The sequence below is a fragment of the Mus musculus genome, chromosome 2 (genome assembly GCF_000001635.26).
Source record: "Mus musculus strain C57BL/6J chromosome 2, GRCm38.p6 C57BL/6J".
Classification (NCBI taxonomy): Eukaryota; Metazoa; Chordata; class Mammalia; order Rodentia; family Muridae; genus Mus; species Mus musculus.
In genome coordinates this window covers 92,383,668-92,406,118 of record NC_000068.7, presented here as the reverse complement: position 1 = coordinate 92,406,118, position 22,451 = coordinate 92,383,668, and the positions used below count along the sequence as shown (strand labels likewise).

The 22,451-nt window shown below is 55.1% G+C and overlaps 2 protein-coding genes and 1 non-coding gene across 8 annotated transcripts in view; all 3 read left to right on the top strand.

Moving 5' to 3' along the window:
• The window catches only part of Cry2 (cryptochrome 2 (photolyase-like)), a 30,440-nt gene extending 27,967 nt beyond the window's left edge, over positions 1–2,473 (top strand). For both annotated transcript variants that reach the window (NM_009963.4, XM_030247073.1), the window contains one exon: positions 299–2,473. The gene's annotated coding sequence lies outside the window, so the exon portion shown is untranslated. The remainder of the gene's footprint in view (positions 1–298) is intronic.
• A 2,299-nt stretch (positions 2,474–4,772) lies between these two features.
• Mapk8ip1 (mitogen-activated protein kinase 8 interacting protein 1) lies at positions 4,773–22,448 on the top strand. Of its 5 annotated transcripts, none has more exons than NM_011162.5 (12): positions 4,856–5,090; positions 14,978–15,083; positions 16,839–17,144; positions 18,484–18,565; positions 18,736–19,548; positions 19,681–19,756; positions 20,152–20,324; positions 20,597–20,706; positions 20,856–20,972; positions 21,125–21,195; positions 21,297–21,395; positions 21,698–22,443. In NM_011162.5, exons 1-12 carry the CDS (start codon positions 4,993–4,995, stop codon positions 21,768–21,770), a joined length of 2,124 nt encoding a protein of 707 aa, NP_035292.2. In that variant the 5' UTR covers positions 4,856–4,992; the 3' UTR covers positions 21,771–22,443. The 5 variants fall into 5 exon arrangements, with proteins under 5 accessions (XP_006499016.1, NP_035292.2, XP_006499017.1 ...); NM_001202446.1 differs by lacking the exon at positions 4,856–5,090 and adding an exon at positions 13,436–13,962 and having other exon boundaries at positions 16,914–17,144; NM_001202445.1 differs by lacking the exon at positions 4,856–5,090 and adding an exon at positions 13,436–13,962.
• On the top strand, positions 18,673–18,735 carry Mir7000 (microRNA 7000). The gene has a single exon (NR_105966.1). It is a non-coding gene; the product is annotated as a microRNA 7000 (primary transcript).
• Positions 22,449–22,451: the final 3 nt, after the last annotated feature.

Genomic DNA, 22,451 nt, shown 5'->3' with positions numbered 1-22,451 from the left:
TCTTGTCATTTCTGAACAAATGTTCCTCAAGGTGTCAAGTGATGGCATGTAGCTGTCCTTATCCCTCAGTAGAAGGTATTTAGGGAGCACTTACCCTGGGTTCAGAACTGCAATATTCAGCTACCCTCATGGTTGCCCAGCAACCATCTGGCCCTGGGGACTGTGGCCTAAGCAGCATGTGTGTTGGGCTGTCCCACTCTCTGTCTGGGAATCCCCAGGGAAGCAGCCAGAGGAACTGGTGCCTGGGCAACTGAGCAGCCTCCTGAGTGCCCCCTTTGCACATGTTTTTCTCTTTCAGCTGGAGAGCCATCGCTCCGTGAGCAAAGCCCGGGTGCCTGAGCTACCATGGCCACAGAGTGCAATCTGCAGAGAAGCCAATCACCAACAGACGGAGCGAGCGAGTGTGTGCGTGTTTGCAGAGGAAGGTGTGGTGTGCCATTTGTGTGTGCATGCATCTGTTTACACTCTCATGATCCTGAATGTTGCCTGCGCTGGAGGAGTCCCTAGATCGTATCTTCTTACCAGGGCTGCTTCTTGACCTCCAGACACAAGACTAGAAGCCACAGTAGTGACTTTCAGCCCAAATCTGTCCCTGGGAGCCCCTTCCTTGTCCCAGTGAGGTGGTAGTACCCTAGCTCAAATTCTGGCCTCTGCCTCCCTTGATTTTTCTTCCTCCCTCCTCCTTTCAGACAAGGAGCTGGAGGGCCACATTTTTTGACTCTCATCTGAAGCATAGAGTTTCAGAGGCAGCCAGAGTCCTGCTGACTTAGTTCCCATGTTCTGACACTAGAACCTGAGCAGGCTGGAGTACCAGTCTTGTAAAACTCCATACTACTAGCAGGCTTCCCTGATGTCTGAGACAACTGACTGGTGTGCTGTGTGCCCATGCTGCTTATGTCAGCCTCAAACAGCAAATCTGTCTGTGTAGAACCTTCTAGAAGCCAAGTGGAGAATAGACTCCCAGGCTTCTGTCCCTTCCCCCGCAGCTAAGGCCCAGTCTCCCACCTTCTAGAAGCCGTGAACAGGCCAGGGTCTGAGCCGGTGGAAGAAATCCTCGTCCCTTGGCTGAAGGCCCCTGGTTCCTCTGGCCATGCTCCTGACACGACTTGCTCCAGCAAGTCCTGCTGCTACCCAGCCAGGCAAGCGGGACAGTCTGCTCTGCAGGCTTCCAGGGCCGGCCCTGGACCAATCAGCACCCACACTGCAGTGTCAGTCCAGGACTGAGCTTCAGGGGACTCAGAGAGACTGAGAGTGAAGCACTGCCTGGGGCAGTTGGTGGAAGGTCAGAGATCACACCTGGCACACCAACCTCTTCTCAGAGCAGCAGTGGAAGGTTTGGCCTAGAGAAGTCAAGCCTCACTTTCCAGGGGAGCCAACTCTCCCGCCCACTGCTGGGTCTTATGGAGAAAGAAGTTATGAAAAGAAGGATCTGGGGGCACCTGAGCAAGTCTTCCTTCTACCCCGTGGCCTGCACTTGAGCCACAGTGTATGTGTGGGGAGAAAGAGAAAGAGTGTGTATGTGCGTGAGAGAGTGTGTGTGTGTGTGAGAGAGAGAGAGCGTGTGTGTGTGTGTGTGTGTGTGTGTGTGTGTGTGTGTGTGTGTGTGCTGTTTGGATTTTTGTTCTCACATGTAACATTAAGCTGGCCTCTGGGCCTTTTCCTTTCTACCTCCCCTGTGACCTTTCCTAGCCTCAGAGTTGTTAATGCCCTTGGCCCTGGCCTTTATCATGTCAGACCAGAAGCCTGGGGTCAGACTCGCCTCTCCAGCTGTCTAGTACATCTGACAGGCTTCTTTTTGAGATGGCCTCAGGTTTTCTCAGCAGAGAGCTGCCTTTAGTCCAACTGTTTGTGTCCATCATTCTGACTAGAAGCATCCTATGATTGATCGGGTGAAGAAACAGGGCACCTGTGATGTCCATGTTTAGAGTTCTGGGGTGTAACCTCCCTGCTCCTTAGCCCAGGCCAAGAGGAAGGAGCCAAACCGCCTTGCTGGCGAGAAGGTAGAGTGGGCCTGAAAAACCAGTCTCAGGAGCAAAGGCTAATTCTGCGTCCAGGATTTAGTTTGCAACATCTTCAGCTGTGGGGACAATGGCCTTCTCCGCTTTTTTTGATGATGGTTCTCTTCACAAGGTATAAGTTGGCAAGATCATCTGTCCCCCCACCTCCTTGACAAGCTGGCCCATTCCCAGGCCAGCCTTCCAATGCAAGGAGCAGTCTACACCCACAGCTGAGATAGAGTGGCCTGGAGCCTTGGGGTGACTTCATGCCTCTTTTTGCCTAGCCTGAGTGGCCCTGAGGACTGTCACAGAACAGTGCCCCATGTCCTCCTCCTGGGACCTAGCATGGGGAAGAGATGGTTGCAGGCAAGAAGCACTTTACAGAGTTCCCTATTGCTGGGAAGGTTGTGTTTCTCCCACAGTTTGTTTGTGAATATTTACCTGTTTTATAAATGTCTGATCCTGTCTGAGTAAAACTGTGTTGTGTAATCTATCTTGTGGGAGGTCTGGGACCTGGGCTCCTGAGGCTGAACCTAAGTAAAGCTTTAAGGCAAGCCGTGTTGGGCTTGTTGGAGTGAGGAGTCTTATTCTCCCTTGGATAGAGGAGACTGTAAACTACTGTGGTATGCTAGCAACAAAAGTCAGCCCAAACCACACAGGGTACCAAGATCAGTTCCTGCGTGCCACCTCTCAGTAGTACTGAGTAGCCTGTTGAGATCCAGAGTACTGCGTCCATTCTTTATAATGTGCTAAGAAGGTATGTGTGCCCTCTAGACACAGTTAAGGAAGCTACTGCCAAGCCTGAGGCCTGGATGCTGGCCCTGTCTTGTACCATCTGGCCAGAATGCCGTGCACATGGGTGTTCCTGGTGCGAGAGGGGCTCATGCAAAGCCAAAGAAAATCACAGTCTGCTCTATAAACAGAAGGAGAGCTTTACTCTAGGGCACATCTCATTCCTGGCTCTGCCTCCAAGCTTCTGCTGGCCTACTTTCTACTAAGACTGGCCTCCCTCTCTGGGCTTCTCATGTAGCTTTGGCGTGGCTGGAGAAGCTGAGATACCTTTGTTCTTGAGCAGAGGTTCTATGAGAGGGAACTGTCCTACATACTCACACACTTCTGACCTCCTGGGGATGCTGCCCAGTGGAGACAAGCACACATTAACCATGCTAATCAGGCATGGCTGCTTTCCTGGGAGGGAGGGAGGGAGGGAGGGAGGGAGGGAGGGAGGGAGGAAGGTGCCTTAACAGCAGATGGTTTGGGCAGGGCCTCCTGTGAGAGGCCTGAGCCAGAGCAGAGAGTTAAAGTGACCAAACCTTTACCTCTTGAAGCATCAGTGGCAGGGAGGGGAGAGGCAGCCAAGGCCTCTGGCTTTAGGTTCTGGAGTGTTCTCAGGGCTGAAGCAGGGAGATTGAGTACTACAAGGTAGGTGCCTACGCTTCTTGCTGGAAAGGGGAAGGAGGCAATCAAGTTTGCACAGACTGTAGAACATTGGTCTGTCCTGCTCCATTTATGTGAAGGGCAGGGTCTGTGGCCAGAGGTGACCTGGCAGGGAGGCTCTCTGAGCCACCAAAAACGGGGACTCGAGTCTTGGTAAACGGTGTTGTGTGAGAAAACCCAATAGAGAACCAGGAAGAAAGCACAGCTAGACCCAGAGTGGGTGCAAGGAACAGAAGCAACCACAAAGCTCTCAAGAATCCGGCCCTGGGGATGAGGAAGGTCCTAGGCCTTAGGGTAGGAGAAGCCAGTTCAGGACTGTGTGAGTGCAAAAGGGGTGCTAGATAGAAAACGCAGTGGGAAGACAGGTGCTGAGAACTGGGCACAGGAGTTCACACTAATCCCCCAGTTTAGCAGGAGACTCAAGAAGATTGTCATCAGTTCTTAGTCAGCTGAGGCTACATGGTAACTTCCAGGACAAACTGGAAATGAAAGAAAAACAAGTGATGGGGTAGTCCTGGCATACAGAGGCTTCACAGGGCTAAGAAACCAAAAGCATCACTCAGGTTATCAGGGGTGGTCAGGGCTCAAGGGGGTCTTTGCTGAAGGAGGCAGAGGCAGGAGGATCACGAGTTGGAGGCCAGCTTGGGCTACACATTTTTAGGCCGGGCATGGTGGCGCACGCCTTTAATCCCAGCACTTGGGAGGCAGAGGCAGGCGGATTTCTGAGTTCGAGGCCAGCCTGGTCTACAGAGTGAGTTCCAGGGCTATACAGAGAAACCCTGTCTCAAAAATCAAAACAAAACTAAAGGGTGGGTCTTGATAGAGGTGGCCTTCAGAGATTTCTGCGGGAGGTGATCCCAGTGCACAGGTGGGTGTTCCCAGCTCCCAGGGACAAGTATTTCTATCGTTTTTCTTCCTCCCCATGCTCATGGAGGGCTCATATTCCATTTCACACATGGGAAAGACAAGCCTTGGAACTATGAGGTCACTAATGCAATTCTCCACTGCCTGTTCACTTGTGGAACCAAGCTGTGGTCTTAGGTCACCTGGCCCCATAGCTGACTGCTCTTGGACCCCACTCCACCACCATCTCTCCTTTCTCAGCCATCTTCTGTAACCCTTTTCCTACCCCAGTTGCTGTGGAAGGCCAAAGACGGACTTGGGGAGCAGGATCTTGCCATCCGCTGATGCCCTCGATCTAGGTCCAGCTCTGAGGAGAGCAAAGCTTTGCCAGTGCTTGGAATGTCCCTGGGATGTGTAGGGAGGCCGAGGGGACCCAGGGCCACGGGATCGAAGCGTCAGCACTTCGGAGAGCGCCGGGGCGGGGCGGGGCGGGGGCGGGGCCACAAGACCCCAGCCGGCCCGGGGGCGCGCGCGGGGCGCTCTCGCGGGGGCCGCAGGCGAAGCGGCGCGCTGTCCGGAGCCGCGCCCGCCCCAGCTCAGTCCGAACCCCGCGGCGGCGGCGGCCTCCTCCACGCGCCTCCGCTGCTGCCGCCGCCGCCGCCGCCGCCGCCTCCCGCGCCGCTCTCCGCCCGGATGGCCAGGGCTGCACCCCGGAATGGCGGAGCGAGAGAGCGGCCTGGGCGGGGGCGCCGCGTCCCCACCGGCCGCTTCCCCATTCCTGGGACTGCACATCGCGTCGCCTCCCAATTTCAGGTAAGGATCGAGGCCCGGAACCTCGGGATCCTTGGAGACCCTGAGGGCGGCGTCCTTTCCCGGCCGAGCCCCCAGCCCCCACAACCTCCAGTCCAGGTTGGTGGCCACCGCGTGGCCCCCCGCAGCTCCTTCTGCCATTCCGTGTCATGGGGTGGGGTGATTGAGGTGGATCTGGGGCAGGAACCTGGGAGGTCGCCTTTCCCCTCCACCTTGGCGGGAGTGGGTCTGGGGTTTGGATGGAATTCCCGGTGCAGCAATCCGCCCAGACTTTATCCTGCCGCGTTCAAGGTATCTAACCCAAGGTGGAAGTAGGCTAAGGGGTTGGGGGCCCAGAGGCCCCAATTCAAAACCCTTGGTCCTTTAAGAAGAGTCGTGAACCCCTCTCCCAGCTAGCTTGGCCAGATGGGTCAGATTGCTAGGCGATCTTGGACAGGGTCTTCTGAATTTGGGCAGCTCCCTGGTCAGTTGTATCTCAGGACAGGTGCAGAAGGATTGGCCTCAACCAGTGAAACCCAATTTGCTTGAGGGAGGGGAATCTGCCTGTGGATATCCAGGGATACTGTTGGGGGGTCCCCACTGTGTAAAGACTCAGGACACCGAACTGAGCTCCTCTTTGACCCACCCCTCCATCTGATGTTAGACCAGGTGAATGAATTTCAGAGATGTAAGGCATGATGTGTTGAACCGGTGACTGTCCTCTCTTCACCTTTTCACACACATACACACATACACACACACACACACACACACACACACACACACACACACACACACAGAGAGAGAGAGAGAGAGAGAGAGAGAGAGTGACGAAGAAGAGAAGGGTGTCACTGCTCCAGAATGTAGAAGCTGAGACATACCTCATTGTTTCCCCATCAGGAGCAGGCGCCTTTCTCTCTCCTGGGACCCTTGCTCCAGCCAGGCCCCAGCTGGGCTCTGGCGCCAAGTTGTCATCTATTGAAGGGGTCTCTAGCTCCCAGGTCCTCAGGTGGGCAGACACACACACACACACACACACACACACACACACAGACACACACACACACACACACACACACACACACACACACACACACACACACACGATCTTAAATGGTATGATCAGGCCCTGAATCCTCCAAGGAGGCCCTAAACCCAGCTGAGAGAACCAGAAGGAGGGGGCCAGAGGATGGTTCCAAACCTGAGGAAAGCCTCCAGGCTAATGCTTCAGATTCTCCCTGGTAGGTCAGGCCTTTGCAGGGGAAGAGAATTAGCTGCGAGGGACAGAGGTTCGAATCCTGTTTCCACTGCTTCCTCGCTGCCTGATCCAAGCTTGCTTTTGTCTTTGGTCTCATCTGTGGAGTGGGTTAATTAATATTGATTCCTGCCTGGGAAGGAGACAGTATGCACCAAGTCACTGTTCAACAGGTAGCCGGCCACACTGGCAGAAATCTGTACAGCTTGTTTCTGTCAAAGTGTTTCTCCAGGGTAGTTCACTGAACCTTCACAACCATCCTGAGGGCCCACCCTAATCTGCCCTTTGCTGAGCTGAGGCGATGGAAGATAAGGAAGGCAGAGGGGCTAGCCTAGGAACCACAGAAAAATCTGACTGGAAGGTCAGGACTGGAACCTGAAACCAGGTCTCAGCCTTCTCTGTTCCCTCTCCCTATAGGCCCTATCTCTGGCCCAGGGTAGGCTCACACCCTATTCTGGCAGGAAATTGTTTATCATACAGGCCCGAGAAGCCAAGATGAAGGCTACTAGCCAGGGAATGTGTGGCCAACTCTGGGCTATGTAGAGCGGGGGCAACAGTATAGCAAAAGGCTGAGTGAGGAGTGGGCTGGCCTGCAGGACACTGTGCCCTAGCTGTGAGACAAAGCGGGCTTTGGAGATAACACTGGGCAGTGGGGCCCTACATGGCCTACTGCCTACTTCAACAACCCCCACTGCCCTTTCTCTTGTCCTGCTTCAGCAGCCACTGGTCTGGCTCCATTTAACCCTGATCTTCGATGCCCATCTTGTGACTCTTTGGTAGGGCTGTGGGTTCAACTGTTCTTTTGTTTTGTTTTGTTTTGTTTTGTTTTGTTTTGTTTTGTTTTGTTTTGTTTTGTTTTGTTTTTCGAGATAGGGTTTCTCTGTGTAGACCTGGCTATCCTGGAACTCACTTTGTAGACCAGGCTGGCCTCAAACTCAGAAATCTGCCTGCCTCTGCCTCCTGAGTGCTGGGATTAAAGGTGTGCGCCACCACGCCCGGCTGGTTCAACTGTTCTTAAAGCTGTGTACTCCACCACTACTGCGTACTTAAGCCCTTTGGGTCCTTGTTTTTCCTTTAATTTGTCTGCCCCTAATCAGGATGGTTCTAGAACTCAGGTGTGTGTGTGTGTGTGTGTGTGTGTGTGTGTGTGTGTGTGTGTGTGTGTGTGTGTGTGATTTCTACTCTGAGCTTCTAGGATGTGTAAGCAGTCTATGTCAGTGCTCTGCTCTCCGCACGACTCAGTCCAGAACAGGTGCTCAGCAGGGCTGGTTTACTACGGATGAAGGGTGGACGCACGGGGCCGTTTCTCCTGGAGAACAGAGTAGTGGGAAGCACCGTGTTGAGAACCTCGTGGGTCCAAGCGTGTGTGCTGCTGTAACCATGTGAATGGGTTAGTACTACCACTGCTTTCAGAGAAGGAAACCAAGAAATTTCAGCTCTGCTACCAAGAGAGCGAGCCCTGGGATCCTGGGGTGCACCTTTGGAGGGGTGAGCATGTGTGGCCTTGAGAGATGGGAGCATCTGTTGGAAGCTGATTTAAATGAGTATGTGCCGGGTGGATTTCTGACTATGGAAATCTTCCATCTGGTCCCTAGTGGTATATCTATCTGCATGTAGGGTGGGGTGAGGACTTTTCCTTTTCTAATTTACCTGTTTAGGTACCATTTGGCTTCTTATTTTTGGATTAGCATGTGTGTATAAGTTACTGAGTTACTTACAGCATAGCGAAAGGATATTTTTAACTCTTCCATGTTTTTCATAAAGAAAGCTCTAGGGGAGGGGATTTAGAGCATTACACAATGGATCCGTTGACCCTGGGTGTGTGGGATGAAGGGCTGAAACAAAGGAGAGTCATCCCAAGTGGAAGGGTCAGCAGGACAAAGGAGTATTCATGGGAAGCAATATGAACAGCCTGCTGTAAGTCTATGCCCAAGAGTCCTGGAAAGGGGAGACCTCGGAGGATGTCAACTTGTCAGGGTTGGGGGATGGGTGCTAAGTGCTTGCCTGGTGTGCTGGAGGGCCTAGGTTACACTGTGGAAGAAAACAAAACAGAAACAGAAAAATGGCCCAGTAAATATCTCTTATGCAGGAACATGAAGGGGCAGTGACTTCCCCAAGAACACACAGCAAGTTAATCATAAAGTTGGGATGGAGCCAGGACCCAGATGGAAACCTGGATGATGTCAGATGACCCTACTGCGCTGCCTCCATACAAGAGGCACTCACCTCAGAGCAGAGCCTCATTTACAGCTTTACAGAGCCATAGGCATTGCTCATCAAACAAACCTTTTGCTGGGCTCATCAGGAGGAGCAGTATGCAGAGGTCCTGACATGAGTCTGACCCCAATGCAGGAAACAATGTAGAGGTAGACAGTGTCTTCCCACATAGGCCGAGTGTGGTGATCATGCAGGTACAGGTCCCACAGGGGAAAGTCAAGCAATCCTCACAGAGGGGGAAGGTTCACAGGGAAGGACAGGCTAGGGAATAGGCAAATAGGCAGGGTGACACCTGTTTGGCAGTGTGAAGGGCAGAGCTGTGCAGTGGGTGCTGTCTTGGGGTCAGACAGGGACTGCCAGCAGCTGGTGGATGGTGTGAGCTCACTCTGGCTGCTGAGCAGAGTGGATGGGGAGGCAGGGAGACTTGTGGTCGGACCATCCATCCTGCCCATTCTGCAGACAGGTGAGAAGGCATGGGATCAGGATAGGAGACGGTTAGGGGACGGGGCAGATCAGGTCTTCCCGCTGGTCTGAGGATAAAGAAGATGCAGTAGCGACAAACCAGGGTGGTGCCTGGGCTCCTGGGGACATGAGAGGGGAGTCAGGCAGCAGGGTTAGCACCTTAGTGCTTGCCAGATTTCAGATTGGTGATCTTTGCTGATGGAGCTGCTGCAGTCAAGTGAGCAGTTGGTTTTGGCAGAGAGCGTTTGGGAGGGCAGGTGGGAAGTGTTCAAACCATGGTTCTGGGAGTGTCACTGTTCAGAGGAGACTACCGTCACCTTAGGAGGAACCTAGGACATGGTGAGGATAAGATGGGGACCACCAGCCTTGCTGTGGTGAGGATAGGAAGCAGAATGACAGTTGTTGCCTCTGGCCTAGCTGGTGAGCCTGTGACATAGAGCAGAAGAGCTGGCTAGCCTGCAAGCCTCACACAGCCCAGCCATAGCCCGGGAAGGAGGTCTACCCCAGCCACCTAGCATCAGCCCTCACCTGGGTATCTGGATCTCTGGGAAATGGCACAACCTAATTCTGCCTTGAGGACTAAGGTTCCTATAAATTGTATCACTGCTCCCATCCCCACTCAGGGGTCTTATCCATTCTAGAATGTCAACTTTGTCCCCTGGCGCCCTGCTCATAGTCATGTCCAACTCTGGGAAACTCTCCTGGGTGCTGGCTGTGTTCTGTTCCTGGACTCGTAAGTAAGGGCCACACTGCTCCTATCCTCACCAGGCAGCTGAGGTTTCCAGCATCTGACAGGAGCTCATTAGTTGGCTGCATGTATATAGCTTTGGAATGAGTTTAGAAGACTGAGGCCAGCCGGACAGTAGAGAGACTAGAGAGGGGAGTCTGCGGCTAGGTTTTGGAAACCAGAACCAGAAGCTTGCCCAGTAAAGCAAGGTTTCACCCATCACACAACTGCCTGACCACGTGGGTCTTCTCGGGGAAGCCGTGGGTCCTTCAGTCTGCCTCCTTCACCCCCACCCCTGCCTTTGATAGAACAAGGTCTCACGTCATCCAGACTGGCCTGGAACTTACTGTGTAATTAATAGGACCTTGCATTCTTGATCCCCTTGTTGCCGCCTCCCAAATGGTTGGGTCACAGAAACCTCATTGCATGCACTGGATGGATGGAGCTGTCTCCAGTCCCGGCTTGCCCTTTTGCTTACTTTATTGGTTGTCATTTTCCACATTCAGGCACAGACATGCTAATGTTCACTCCAGAAGACACATAAACTGTCTATTCAATGGAATTCCATACCCCACACTTCCCATCTGGCCCTGGGCTGGACTCTCCCACCTGGCTCTAGCAACCCAGTTCTAGCTTGGTGCCTAAAGAGTCCCACAAATTGGGTCAGCGGTACCACCCCCATACAACATTGTGCACATTTCTGTGTAGAAGAGATTTCTACAGGTGGAATTGTCCAATTTCGAGAGTCTGAGTCACCCACTATTCAAGTTGGGTCCTTACCAACTTGAAGTTCAAGTTGGTATTCAAAAGGGAACTTACCTAAACATTATCAAGTCAAAAATACAGAAGGAAGCATACAGAGATGCTGTAGTTTGTTCAACACTGGGAACTCTTACTGGTGGGACCTTACCTGGTGAAGGGCATTATCGGCCAGATGCCCTTGGGCTGGGGCACACCATGGGCCTTACGACCCAAAGGGGGAACTAGAGTTATTCTGTAACTACAACTAGGAGGGGCTAAGAGCCAGTGCCCTGTTCTTCTAAGTCAGAGGAGCCCTGGAGCTGGTGGAGCAGGAGGCTAGACAATGGTGTACTCTCAGGACCTCTTGGAAGCCACCTTTATAAGATTTAGGGTGTAAGGCCAGGCTGGACCCCTGGATCTCAAGTGCGCTCCATCACAGGAAGCCCACAGTGCACCATAGCTAGACAAGAAGCTGGAAATCGAAGGCTCAAGTGTGGCTTCTGACAGTCCATACCTGGCTTCCGTCGGCCTGACTCAGTGATGGCCTGGTGCTGTGTTTGGCCCTCACTTCCTGTGTGTGACCGTCTGTCTGTCTCTGCCTGTTCCTCGAGGAGGTGAGGGAAGCTGGAACTGCTGTGGGGAGGGATGCAAAGACAAGGGGACCAAGGCAGCAGGGCAGCATGAAACAAATGAGAATACCTGGAGCAGGTTTGCTTGAACCATTCGACAGAACCCAGCCCAGGCCTGGGCAGGGTGGGGAGTGTGGGGTGTGCTCATGGCCAGAGCCTGAGCAAGGTCTTGCTGGAGACCAGTACTTCAAGAGGGTATCTACTGCAGAAAGACATCAGAGTCAGGCTGGCCTCCAGGGATATAGGGCCACCAAAAATGACTATGCTCGGTGTCTACCCAACATGGGCAAGCAGGGCTGATGAGCGCAATCCTACTGCTCTGAGAGGCTGTCCAAGGCACAACCCCTAGGAAAAGGCTGCCGCCCTGCCAGGCTGTGTGGTTCTCCTGCGCCACCTCCCAGGCCAGAGCTCAGATTTCCAAGAAAATGTCTTATATGAGGTCAGGAGGACACCCTCTCCCCCCAACCCTGCCCCTCTAGCTTCCCACCCCTGAACACGAGATGCAAGTTCCTTTCCTTTCAGCAAGTGTCTCTTGGTTCTGCCCAGGAGATCTAGCCCGTGGTGGCTAGGGAAGAGTGGGTGACAGCAGAGGTGAGCCCTTGGCCAGTCCTGATCCCTCCTTGGTAGTGACCTCCTCCGTCCTGTATAATTCAGATGCTCCATCTTATCCTGGGGTAGCCGGGAGGAAGGGAACTGAGGTTTATAATATGTATGCCTGAGCCTTAGGGCACCTCATCTGTGAGATGGCCCAGACCCCAATTCAGGGAGGTAATGGCATGTAGCAGGATTGGAAGAAGCTTGTCCAGTTTCTGCACTCACCACATCACCTTGCCTACCAGCCTCAGTCTCTGGCCCCTCCTGTGGCCCCATGGGCTGGTGGCAGCTTGGAAGAAGAGTGAGGGTCTGCTCTTAGCTCCAGACCTGACATGGTGTCATCCTGCCCCCCTCCCCACTTAGGAGAAGCACCCCAAGTAAGATGAGGTTAAGGACACCAAGGGTTTTAAGTGGATGAAATGTGTCATACTCTGATACTTGTTTCATGGGTGAGTTCGGGAGGGAGAGACAGTAAGAACACCTTCCTTCCCCTCGAGGGAGCTAAGGGTTAATGGAAGGCTCCTGACCAGAGAGCCCTTCTCATCTTTGCCCAGTTAACCTAGTGCCCTCATCTGCTCTGGCCCCACTCAGACCTGTTGCTCAGAGGACTGGCTTATCAGACCATGCTGAGAGGACATAGACACACAGACACATCTTGCAGCCATACAGAATCCTGAAGTCCCACTGTAAACCCTTCAGTCTGAGGAAGGGTGGACGCTGAGGTTGTCCTGAGGCCACACCTGGCGTGTGTCTACTGGCACGCAGTGTGTGTCTGACACCCTCATCAGCTCTGCCCTCCGGGAGAAGGACAGATGATGAGAGAGGTGCACCCCACCCAGCTTTGTAGCCAGGATGGGTAGGACATCTCTGATGGATCCAACCAGAGGACGACACCTGAGCGGGCTAGGAGGGCTTCCTGAAGGAAGGCTTCTCTGAGCACTGTTGGGGCCCAGTGCCCACCTTTGGGAGGCAAGGCTCAGTAAACACACAAGGCTGGAGTCTTCTTCCCCTTGCAGACTGGACGGCTTTTGAGTGAGGAGAGGCAGGATGGTGGTGTCCCTTAAGACGTTGTCTCAAGGACACAGGAGGGATCAGAGAGGCCTAAAGGGGGACTGAGGCTGGCAGGCAAGGTGGTGTGGTGAATGCAGGAACTGGACCAGGGTGTGGCAATAAGGAGACAGGTGTGTGCAGACGCCAGCAGAGCTGGGGGCATCTGAGGACACTCCCAGAGAAGATGCCTAGTGGGACCCAGGAACTGCCTTGCTGTCTGAGTCCCAGACCTTACAGGCAGGCTGCATTTAACGTTAGCTACAGGGCCAGGAGGCCAGACTGAGGATGATGCTCTGGCCTCTGGACCAGCCCCCTTGCCACTTCCGTACCAGCTGGTAGCCACACCCCCATGCCTGGGAACCTGCTACCTTTGAGGTCTTCATCTTCCAGGGCAGGCGTCACTAGGGACATCCATGTTCAGTCAAAGTCATTTCCAAATGACTCCCGACCCTGCTCCAAAGACGTGCAAACTCTAGTGGTACTCATTGCTGTCTCCCTGCGCATCCTTCCAGTGAGAGCCAATCCCCGACCCAACAGTCCTGGCCCTGGGCTTGCAGAAGCCTCGCCGAGGCGGTGTGGAGGCGGAGCCTGTGTCTGTGTGGAATCAGGTGTCCCTTCTTAGGGCCCTTTGGGAGCCCCCTCCATCTTCCCATTTGGCACCCTGAGTGTGTCGCTGGCCCTTTAAAGCAGATCAGGGTCTGGCGTTGAGGGGAAAAAAAAAAGTACCAGATTTCTGCTGTCTGCTTACATGCCTGGCCTTGGGAGGGAAAGGGGAGTCACTCCAGCCCCCAATAGGGGCATTGGAAGGGCAGGTGGAGCCAGTAGCATTGATTGCAGTAACCTGATCCCGCGGGGGAGGCGACGACATCGTTGCGTGTCGGGCTGCCAAGGGAGGAAGCTGCCCGCATCTGAGGGTTGGGCCAGGAAGAGTTGGGGCTGGGGCCTGGGTCGGCAGCTGCGGCCTCCTCTCTGGCCCATCTATTTTTAATGAGCTCCCCAGGCTTCTGCAGCCGGCCGGATGCAGAAAGGCAGGCCCAGTTGGTGGAGGCCAGAAGTCCCAGCCCTGCCTTGAGCTCTGGCCCCCCTACCCTTCTGGGCATGAGAGGGCAGCCCTGGAGCCCCGCAGCCCCCTGGCCGGGCAGGGCTCTTCATGCAGCTGGTACTGAAGATGGATTCGAGCCCAGACAATGACAGCTGGTTGGAGGATCAGTGGGAGCACTGGTAGGGTCCTGGGGCCTGGCCTCGTGGGGGAAGGGCGAGTCGGGAGGCGCTCCACGGAGCTCAGGGGCCCTGTTTAGACTGAGTGAGGTAAAAGGCAGAGGTGTGAGCCTTCTAGGCATCCCTGGGAGCTACACCCTGTCCTTCCTCTCCTGGGTGACCTTGGATGAGCTTGTATGCCTCTATTATGTACCTAACCTCCTGGTCTCTGGAAAAAGGCCCAGGCATTCTCTCCAAGTCCCCAGATGTCCCATTTATACTAAGCCAGACAGAATACCAGGGTTAGGGTGAGCCGGTGCAGGGGACAGGCCGGCACCACAGTGGCAGTCTCAGCAGTGCATTCCAAGGTGGGCACACAGAGTAGCCTGGGCTTCTGGAAGCCTGTTAGTGTTCTAGTACCAAGTGTTCTCCATGGTCTCTCACAAGCCCTAGCCTTGGTCTTCCCTGACCGCATGTGTCCAGGGTCCTTACACCAGCTGAGGTTATGTAGTTGAAGAGATGACACCAAGAATGTTAGCAGGGAGTCCCAGGTCTCCTTCACTGTGACCATGGCTCAATGGTGTATATCTTTGTGGATGAGAGAAAGGGGCACCTACTGTGCCCTTCTGGTGGCTCTTTGGGTCTTGATAACTGTGGAGTGCAAAAGTTTCCCTACTCTGGTACCTCTTGGGGTTGACATGGCCTTGGCAGTGCCTTGGCCACGGAGGCATCTCTCCAATAGAGCCGAAACTCTGCACAGTTGGGCCTTCTAGGACTGCCTTCTGGTTGGCAGCAGGATGGAGAACTCCCAGCCGGCGATGCTGGAGAAACCTGGAGCTGCCTCCTCCGCCACCCTAGGTGGAATGCCTTTTGGCTCCAACCCCAAATCCTTCTCCTACCACTGTGCTGACAGACTGAGTCCTTCGTCTGGGAGCTGCTACCTGGCTCCCAGTGTCTTCCCCTGAAAAGAGGGAGATGCCAGCAGGCTTAGACGGGCGATGACCCCCTGGGTTGTAACTGTGGTTTCTGTCCTCACCAGGCTCACCCATGACATCAGCCTGGAGGAGTTTGAGGATGAAGACCTTTCGGAGATCACTGACGAGTGTGGCATCAGCCTGCAGTGCAAAGACACCCTGTCTCTCCGGGTAAGGGCTGGGAGGATGGGGACAGAGATGAGGGGACCCCAATATTTACAAAGGAGTTTTTGAGTGTGTGTGGCACTCCCAGGAAGTGAAATAACAATACAGGAAGCATCCGGTATAATGTTTGACACATCTTGTGTGCTCAATCCGAAATCTTCATTTAATATTTTGTATTGTTTTGCTGGTGCTAAAGCCAGAAGCAACTCCTTCAGTTGCTCACAGGGAGAGAGAATGGAGGAGGCTTGAGGGCCAGAGTTAAGAGAAGGGCCTCTCAGGAGCATCTTGGCAGAGGGCCTGCAGGGTGGAGCCTGGTGGACTCTGCAGTGCTTTGGGGCAGGAAAGAGGAGCCCGGGTGCTGCTGGACTAGCTCCTGTGGCTGCTGCCTCTGCACCACCCTGACCACACCACCAGCCTTTTAGGCTCTCAGTGGCCCCACAGAGGGCTTGTTCCAGTATTGATATTGCTCGGAGCTCCTGGGTTTTACCATAGTGACAGACTCTCTCCTGTCTTCATATCTGAGTGCCAGGGTACCCAGGATACATGGGGATCCCCATTCTGTCGTCAGAACACAAAGCAGGGACTTACTTGCAGGATACGGAAGGCAACTGTACAGGGTTCAGTATCAGAAGCCAGAACTTTATCTATAGCAGGCAGTTGAGGAGCTAGATATGGCCTTTTGGTGGCTGTGGTGTGAGCCAGGGGAGGGAATTTGTCTTAGTGGTGCCCTCCCAGTATCCCTAGCACTTTTAGAAACTTTTAGGCAAAGGAAAGCAAGCTGGGAAGATGACTTTATGGTTCCCACATCAAATCCTTCCCTCTCTTATCAGGCCAGCAAGGATAGAGGCAGAAGCTACTTCTGGGCTTCATCAGTGGTCCTAGAGCTAGGTCATGACTTCCCTAAGGTCCTATACCTGCTCTGAACTTTGAAACCACTGTTGCCCATATGTAGGGCTGCAGAAGGTCTTCTGCAATTAGCCAGAACTCCCTCCACCCCTGGTAGTACTTGACTAACGAGGGTGATCTCCTGGTGGGAGTCTAGTCAAAGGCTCAGCCGCTTTAACGCATATTTCGCTGTGTCTTTTCCTCTCTGGTAACCGGGAGGACAGTAGTATAGGCCCAGTCAACTCTTGAGGGTTGAAAAAAAAAAAAAAAAAAAAATCAGAGGATCTGTCCAAGGTGCCAGGAGTTAGAGGCAGCAGCATTGGAAGTAGCACATAGTTCAAGACTAGGGATGTGTTCCGGTTAGGGATCCCCTTCGGGATCCGCACTGCGGTCTTCCTCACCTGGCTGACTTGCACTTTTCCCAGTTTGCTTCAGTGACCCCTTCAAATGCCAGTTGTCTCACTCATCCCTATTGGGGCAGGAATTCCTGGGCGACCCCTAGGTCTCCATGGCAACAGTGGTGATTTCACTCTGGGCTCGGCTTACAACCCGGGTGAGGTCACTGGCCGTTACCAAGGGAACGGAAGGGTGCAAGGAATCTGGAGGGGGGAACCGTGGGAGAGGAGAGACGTGGGCGGGTTCTCTGTGCTAGCTGGAGTAGGGATGCGGCCTCCGCGGGGAAGGAGGGGTAGCGGACGGGAGAGGCCCAGTGCTTCTGTCTCCGCCTGGCTCCCAGTGTTTCTCCCCTTGCGGCCGCAGAATGGACTCGTCCGATTGGGAGGCGGGGCACAGAGGCATCAGACCCACCCCTCCTGCGAGACCCCTCCCCCGCTCACAAGGCCCCTCCCCTGACTCCCCTCCGTCCGCGCCGTGCAGCCCCCGCGCGCCGGGCTGCTGTCTGCGGGTAGCAGCGGCAGCGCGGGGAGCCGGCTGCAGGCGGAGATGCTGCAGATGGACCTGATCGACGCGGCAGGTGACACTCCGGGCGCCGAGGACGACGAGGAGGAGGAGGACGACGAGCTCGCTGCCCAACGACCAGGAGTGGGGCCTCCCAAAGCGGAGTCCAACCAGGATCCGGCGCCTCGCAGCCAGGGCCAGGGCCCGGGCACAGGCAGCGGAGACACCTACCGACCCAAGAGGCCTACCACGCTCAACCTTTTCCCGCAGGTGCCGCGGTCTCAGGTGAGCAACCCTGGGCAGAGAGAGGGGGCGGTGCCCTGGGTGGACCGGAAAGATGGAGGGGCGCGGGCCTGTTGGTGATGCCGGGGAGGGACAGGCTTTCTGCAGGGAAGGATAGAGGAAGGGCTTGAAGAGGGACAGCAAAGTCTGTCCTGAGAGGGACTGAATCCAGCTGTCTGGGTATGGAGCCTGCATTGCTAGGGATTTGTGTAGGGAGAGTTGCAGAGAACTAACAAAGGAGTTGAGGTCCTGCAGTTAGGTCCTCTTTGGGTTAGTGCATCTGGGAGGGTTGAGGCAGCAGCAGGGCCTGGGGAAAAAGAGCCTCTGAAATGAGATGAAGGTGGGGAAGGGAATTCAGGGTCTGTCTCCAGTTGGACATCTCAGCAGCTGGACATTCCAGAAGGCAGCAATAGAGATGGGGTGGGGATGGAATTGCTTGGCTGAGTTGGGGGACCTAGGGCCCCTTGCTGGTGGCTGGATGCCAAAGAGGGCTGCCTCGACCCATTGTCTTACAGGCCTAGTCAGGAGAGATACTGGGAGGGAAGAAGCTGGGGAGGTAGGGCTGCTGATGGATGGCGCAGGGGCTGCAAGGAAGGGGTTGGTCCCTTTCCCAGTATCCTCTGGCATGGCTTCTGGCAGCCCAGCTCATCAATGGTGTGTGTTGCTTATGGCATTCTCTGGGGAGGAAGCCCAAGTTGTGTGTGGAGAGCCTTGTGCAGGGGCACTGTTCAGGGTCTCAGGAGGCTGAGAATGTGGGGTTCGTGAGCATCCTGGGAGATGCAGGAAGGAGGGCTGCTGATATTACATCTGTCATTCCTCAGTCACATGGTTCAAAGTGGGGGTGAGTGTTCTGGAGTCATGGTTTGAATGACTCACCCAGGCCCACAGGCAACTTCCGGGGAGACCCTTCCTTGTGCCAGGATGTCCTTGCCACTTTGCTAGACCCCCCAACTTTCTGAGCTCGAGGACAGGGAGTCAGTCGCTAGGTTCTTCACCAGGGTTGGGTTTGTGCATGGGAACACGTCTCCTGTCAGTGTCTGGGCTGCTGTCTTGCTCTCCTGGGAGCTGTGCTTCTTCCTCCAACATCTGCTACTCAGCACCCACACTGGCCAGCACCACTGCATCTCTTGAGGGTTGTCTCCAAGCCAGCAGGCCTGTGGGGAGGGTGCTAACTTCCCACCCTGCCTGCCTGCTAGAGGATGGTTGGCAGAAAGGCCTTTGGCAAGGCAAGATGGGGTGGGAACAGCCTAGGGATGGCCTGATGGGGGCAGGACCAGGGCCTCCCTGTGCCGGGCACTGCTGACTACTGCTTCTTCATAAGAGCCTTTTGTTCTCTGCATAGGACACGCTGAATAATAACTCTTTAGGCAAAAAGCACAGTTGGCAGGACCGTGTGTCTCGATCATCCTCCCCTCTGAAGACAGGTAAGTCAGGCCTCTCTCCCCAAGCTGGAGACCCAGCAGTCTTCACCTGGCTCACCTGGGCTGAGGTCATCTGGAAGCCAGTGGCTGGCTGCAGAGGACAGTTGGGAAGAGGAGGGGACAGGTATCTGGACAGAGGTTCTGCCCTCAGCACCCACCTGCCTGTCCTCCAGGAGAACAGACGCCTCCACATGAACACATCTGCCTGAGTGATGAGCTGCCACCCCAGGGCAGTCCTGTTCCCACCCAGGACCGCGGCACTTCCACCGACAGCCCTTGTCGCCGAAGTGCAGCCACCCAGATGGCACCTCCAAGCGGTCCCCCTGCCACTGCGCCTGGTGGCCGGGGCCACTCCCATCGAGACCGAATCCACTACCAGGCAGATGTGCGGCTCGAGGCGACTGAGGAGATCTACCTGACCCCAGTGCAGAGGCCCCCAGACCCTGCAGAACCCACCTCCACCTTCATGCCACCCACGGAGAGCCGGATGTCAGTTAGCTCCGATCCAGACCCTGCCGCTTACTCTGTAACTGCGGGGCGGCCACACCCCTCCATCAGTGAAGAGGATGAGGGCTTCGACTGCCTGTCATCCCCAGAGCGAGCTGAGCCACCAGGTGGAGGGTGGCGGGGAAGCCTCGGGGAGCCACCACCGCCTCCACGGGCCTCACTGAGCTCGGACACCAGCGCACTGTCCTACGACTCGGTCAAGTACACACTGGTGGTGGATGAACATGCCCAGCTTGAGTTGGTGAGCCTGCGGCCGTGCTTTGGAGATTACAGTGACGAAAGCGACTCTGCCACTGTCTATGACAACTGTGCCTCTGCCTCCTCGCCCTACGAGTCAGCCATTGGTGAGGAGTATGAGGAGGCCCCTCAGCCCCGGCCTCCCACCTGCCTCTCAGAGGACTCCACCCCGGATGAGCCTGATGTCCACTTCTCTAAGAAGTTTCTGAATGTCTTCATGAGTGGCCGCTCTCGTTCCTCCAGTGAGTCGGTGAACGGGGGGAGCAGTGTGGGAACCTGAACAGGACCTCACACACCACATAGTCTGCCTGACAGCAAGACAGAGCTTTCTACCTGCTCTGAGCCACCTCCTCCAAACTATTGCCTTCCCACAGGTGCTGAGTCCTTTGGGCTGTTCTCCTGCGTCATCAATGGGGAGGAGCATGAGCAAACCCATCGGGCTATATTCAGGTGAGGGCTGCCCCCTTCCTTGCCTCTGCCAGCTCATCACTGGCATCCCCTCAGCTGCTGGGGGACCATACCCTCTTGTAGGAACTCAGCTTAGTGACAAAGTGCTGAGGTGCCGTGAACTATAGGTGCTAGGACTATACACCTAACCTGGGTAGGGGTCGGAGAGATGCCCACCCTACATAGAACCTATGTACCCTAGGCAAGCTGCTCACTTTCATTTAAATTTCTTAAGGCCTAGGCTCCCTTTCTCCCTGGCCCCTGGGTTTTTGGATAGGAGTGTCACGTGTTCCTTCAGAGTCGGCACTGTGACGGGCACATGGGTAATCTGCAAACGTCAGCAGCTCAGGACCCCAGACTGGGCCTGGCTGCAGCACCTCCCGTGCCCTTGGGGACAGGTTTGTGCCTCGGCATGAAGATGAACTTGAGCTGGAAGTGGATGACCCCCTGCTGGTGGAGCTGCAGGCAGAAGACTATTGGTATGAGGCCTATAACATGCGCACCGGAGCCCGCGGGGTCTTCCCTGCCTACTATGCCATTGAGGTCACCAAGGAGCCTGAGCACATGGCAGGTAGTACGCTTCCCCCGGTCTGGTCTTACCCACCCCTGCCATCTGCCTGCCAACTCGCTGCCAGTGAACACACACCCCAGGTCTTAGGGAGAAGAGGAGAGGTCATTTCAGTTCCACTTCACAGTTAGTGCCCCGCCAAGTCAGGGCCTGTGGGGATGGTGGCATCGTCGTCTGCTGCCTGAGTCACTCTTCATGCTCCTCTCTCCTTGGCTCAGCTCAGAGCCCCTTGCTGATGGCTCTCTTAGACTCCTCCTTGTATGCTTGCTTTCCAGCCCTTGCCAAAAACAGCGACTGGATTGACCAGTTCCGGGTGAAGTTCCTGGGGTCTGTCCAGGTTCCTTATCACAAGGGCAATGATGTCCTCTGTGCTGCTATGCAAAAGGTACCCACGTTTGGATCCATGCTTCTTCCTGGGGGGTGGGGGAGCCTATTCTCAGCCAGCCCACACTATTGGGGAAAAGGATACAGGGATCTGGAGGCTGTGCTGTGACACAGTGAGACAGCTTCCAACAGAAGCCCATCCCTCCACAGATCGCCACCACCCGCCGGCTCACCGTGCACTTTAACCCGCCCTCCAGCTGTGTCCTTGAGATCAGTGTCAGGGGTGTCAAGATAGGCGTCAAAGCTGATGATGCTCTGGAGGCCAAGGTGACTTCCTTCAAGCCTCAGCCTTCTTGCCTATGGGCATCTCCTCCCCCTTGGTCTCTTGCCTGCTGTGTGAGCCTAACCCCAGACACCGCATTGTCTCTCCTGCCTACTTCCTACCAGCTGACTTCTTGCTTCTCCCATCACTCCTGTAGGGAAATAAATGTAGCCACTTCTTCCAGCTAAAGAACATCTCTTTCTGTGGATACCATCCAAAGAATAACAAGTGAGTACAAGGAGCAGTCATGAGAGTCCCATTGGACATCTTCAGACATGGTGGGTGAGTAGGGCTCAGAATCTTATCTCACAGATGCCTGCCTTCCACAGGTACTTTGGGTTTATCACTAAGCACCCTGCTGACCACCGGTTTGCCTGCCATGTCTTTGTGTCTGAAGATTCCACCAAAGCCCTGGCGGAGTCTGTGGGGTACGTGTGTACGTGTGTGTGTGTGTACGTGTGTGTGCACGTGCTGTTTTCATGCTCAGTTGTCAGCATCACCCCTGCCCTCTAGTTCTGGAAGCCCCAATCCTGGAAGAGGCTGGGAGGTCCCAAGAAGCCCAGGCTCTGGACCACTCCTTGTTGATTAGCCACTGGTCCTCTTCCCCACTTGGCCCTTTCTCTTTGGGCAGTAACTGCCCAGAGGACAGTTAAGCTGTCCCCAGCCCCGGATCTCCCTTGTGGAGCCTGGGATGAGGCTCCTGGTCACCCCCATGTCCCCCACTTCCCAGGCGTGCATTTCAGCAGTTCTACAAGCAGTTTGTGGAGTATACCTGTCCTACAGAAGATATCTACTTGGAGTAGCAGCACCCCCACTCTCTGCAGCCCCTCAGCCCCAAGCCAGTGCAAGGACAGCTGGCTGCTGACAGGATGTGGTACTGCCACAAAAGAATGGGGGAATGAGGGCTGTTGGGTCGGGGGGGCCGGGGTTTGGGGAGAGGCAGATGCAGTTTATTGTAATATATGGGGTTAGATTAATCTATGGAGGACAGTACAGGCTCTCTGGGGACTGGGGAAGGGTGGGGCTGGGGGGTGGGGGGTCAGGCCCCTGGCCACAGAGGGACTCCCTAGGAACAGAGGCACTGTCCCATCCTGGGCCTGTTTCATGCTAGGGGCCCTGGCTTTCTGGCTCTTGGCTCCTGCCTTGACAAAGCCCATGCCACCTGGAAGTGTCCAGCTTCCCTTGTCCCCACCTTGACCGGAGCCCTGAGCTCAGGCTGAGCCCACGCACCTCCAAAGGACTTTCCAGTAAGGAAATGGCAACGTGTGACCGTGGAGACCCTGTTCTCATCTGTGGGGCCTCTGGGCAGCTCCAACCTCCAGCCTGGCTAGCACACAGGTCCTCGCAAGGTTGTGTGTGCAAGGAGAGGGCCACAGTAAGCCCCATCTGCCAGGAAAAGGAGGCCTCTTAGCTGGCCCCAGCCAGCCGGTCACTGTCTTGTCACCTGGCTACTATTAAAGTGCCATTTCTTGTCTGGATCAGAG

Excerpts from the sequence above, each read along its gene's own strand:
- Mapk8ip1 (XM_006498953.4), top strand. The coding sequence starts at position 4,993 with ATGGCGGAGCGAGAGAGCGGCCTGGGCGGGGGCGCCGCGTCCCCACCG. Across the intron at positions 19,549-19,680 it reads TGGCCGCTCTCGTTCCTCCA|GTGCTGAGTCCTTTGGGCTG; the intron begins GTGAGTCGGTGA and ends GCCTTCCCACAG. Across the intron at positions 21,196-21,296 it reads TACCATCCAAAGAATAACAA|GTACTTTGGGTTTATCACTA; the intron begins GTGAGTACAAGG and ends TGCCTTCCACAG.